Source organism: Triticum aestivum, chromosome 5D, assembly GCF_018294505.1.
Source record: "Triticum aestivum cultivar Chinese Spring chromosome 5D, IWGSC CS RefSeq v2.1, whole genome shotgun sequence".
Classification (NCBI taxonomy): Eukaryota; Viridiplantae; Streptophyta; class Magnoliopsida; order Poales; family Poaceae; genus Triticum; species Triticum aestivum.
In genome coordinates this window covers 487804011-487806782 of record NC_057808.1, presented here as the reverse complement: position 1 = coordinate 487806782, position 2772 = coordinate 487804011, and the positions used below count along the sequence as shown (strand labels likewise).

At 49.2% G+C, this 2772-nt stretch overlaps 1 protein-coding gene across 1 annotated transcript; it reads right to left on the bottom strand.

The window, feature by feature from the left end:
- Positions 1-325: 325 nt before the first annotated feature.
- LOC123125646 (protein PELPK1) lies at positions 326-1570 on the bottom strand. Its single transcript, XM_044546111.1, has one exon. The coding sequence runs from the start codon at positions 1485-1487 to the stop codon at positions 705-707; it is 783 nt and encodes a 260-aa protein (XP_044402046.1). The 5' UTR covers positions 1488-1570; the 3' UTR covers positions 326-704.
- Positions 1571-2772: the final 1202 nt, after the last annotated feature.

Sequence of the window (2772 nt, the reverse complement as noted above, 5' to 3'; positions counted from 1 at the left end):
TTAACACAACTCATATAAAACATATACATCAATTATATTTATACAAAAAAAAAATCCACACGCAGATAAGAGTCACATAATTCAAAACCCTCTGGCTCCATGTAAGCTCTTGAATTTGACATACATACATTTTTTTAAATGAGGTTAAAGCCCCCTAGCCTCTGCATCATTGCATTGCACACAAACATTCTTATTGATTATTACACAGAGTACAGACCAAAGGCAACCATGACAGAACACCTGAACAATTACAAGATAAGGCGACCACGGCAGAATAATTTGACATACATACGTAAAGGCAAAGGCAAACTTTTGAAACTTATGATTCCCGCATCAATAGTGCGTATATTGATTCAAGTGAAAAGAAAACAACATACAGTGCACACACGTACAAAATGGAGCAATACCCCTAGCCTATACAAAGAATGACTCCCACCACATAAAGGGGCAAGTATAGACAGGTAAACATTATACATCCACACCACACTCACTTGCAAATAGACCACACGCACACAACAGAGTACTTTACTTTTTTTTCTCTCTACTCGCACGTACTGACTTGTACATGTAGTGCTCAAACAAATGCTATCAAGTCAAAGTTATATTACACTCGTAAATCGAGTAGGGCAACAACGACCACCCACACCCGTGCATGCACGGTCATGACGTACCTCTACTCCTCTAGTGCGTCGGCTGAGGAGGAACTACGGCACGGCCGGCACACCTGGAACAGACGGCAGTGGTATCTTAGGCACGCCAGGGATGGACGGCACCGGGGGCAGTGGCACCTTAGGCAGGTCGGGAAGGGACGGCATCGGCGGCAGAGGCACCGGCAGCTTGGGCAGGTCGCCGGGGATGGACGGAATTGGTGGTAATGGCACTGGTACCTTGGGCAGGTCACCGGGGATGGACGGCATAGGCGGCAGTGGCAAGTTAGGCAAGCTGGGGATGGACGGCATCGTCGGGAGAGGCAACGTTGGCACCCCTGGCACGGTTGGCACTGCTGGCACGACGGCGCCGGGTACTGCCGGTAACGGCGCCGTCGGGACGGTCGGCACTACGCCGCTGGGTACTGTTGGCAGCGGCACCGCCGGCACACCTGGCACGGTGGGAACCGTTGGGATGGTCGGCACGCTGGGAACCGTCGGGACGGTCGGCACCACGCCGCCAGGTACTGTTGGCAGCGGCACCGCAGGCACCTCCGGCACGTTGGGCACCGTCGGCACCTCCGGCACGGTGGGAACCGTCGGGATGGTTGGCACGACACCGCTGGGTACTGTTGGCAGCGGCACCGTCGGCACTTCTGGCACGGTCGGCACGACGCCGCCTGGCAGGGCAGGGACCGTGGGAACGACCGGGGGCAAGGTCGGCAGCGTCGGTTCGGGCAAGGCCGGGATGTTGGCGAGGAGGCGTGCAGCACCGCACGTGCTGAGCATGACGGCCATGAGGAGCGCCACGGCCACGAAGCTCGTCAGCGTGGAGGCCATGGGAGACCGTCGGTTACTACGTACTCAGTTGCTCTCTTGGACTACTTTTTTCGTTGCTTTGCGCGTGGTGCAATGGACGGAGCCCTGCATGTCCATCTTATAGCCCACGGGCTGGTCGCTGCTCTAAATTTCTGCAAGGGGAGCTGACGGCCTCCCACGGCTTGGCATTTTGCAAGCATCGGTTGTTGGCCACCCGAAGCTTAGCATGGGTCGCATTGGCCGCGGAAGGAGGGCTGGTGATTGGCGAAGGGGTGCTGGAACAATCAACAATGTGTGGTATGGACGCAAGATACAAACTATGCGTCGCATTTCATGATTTTGTGGCCACCTTACCTTGGTTTAGCTAAAGCTAGCTTTTTTTTTAATTTTTTTATTAACTCAAAAGATAGCATCAAGTGGATACAAAGTATAATGAGTATCCAAGATGAACACAACCAAATACGAACAGTCTAACAAAAGATAAATACAAAAAAAAACAGATATTTCAACAACAGTAGTTATATAGGACCAACACTATGCCTATGTTGAAGGAGGTGATTGACCGGTTTGGAGATTATGTTGTCACCCATGTTGGGTGAAAACCTCCTTGGCCACTCGTTCCAACCGCATACACACTGCCTTGAATAGCGGTTAGAAGTCCGTTTGGTGTAGCATAGACCATATACGAAGCGAGCGTGTACAATAGAAAATAACCTGCAAAGCAGAAGAGTTTTGCCATTAAAAACTAACTCATTTCTACGGACAAAGCGACCATAATAAGGCATATGTTCCCACCCTTATAAGCGGTCTAAACTTATTTGGAATACCTACCACCAAAAATATTGGCAACACTTGTGGGCGGATATAAAATTAGACGCTATTTGGATGATTGACTACGTAGAACGAGTGGACTTGCACTAGAAAAGAAGGTGTTTGATTGTCTTCGTGAGTACAAAAAGTACTTTTTTTGTTTCCTTGCCAATTTCGAGGAGCGAGATTGTCTTTGATGAGCACAACTCCTCTCCGAAAATACCACATGCAGATTTTAACTTTTACTGGAACCTTTGATTTTCAAATCTTTTTGTTATTATTCACTTGAACCTCTGAATGCGTGAACACACGGTACATAGAGTCAACTATGAAGGACCCTGATGTAGTGAGATTCTAGCGAAACACATCTCGTCCTTGTGTCAGGTTAATCGAATCCAAACGAGATAAAAGATTTTGCCATGACATAAGACGGTGGCCAATCAAAATATCAAATCCCGCCTCAAAAAAATATCTGACGGAAAAGAACCGAGCACCT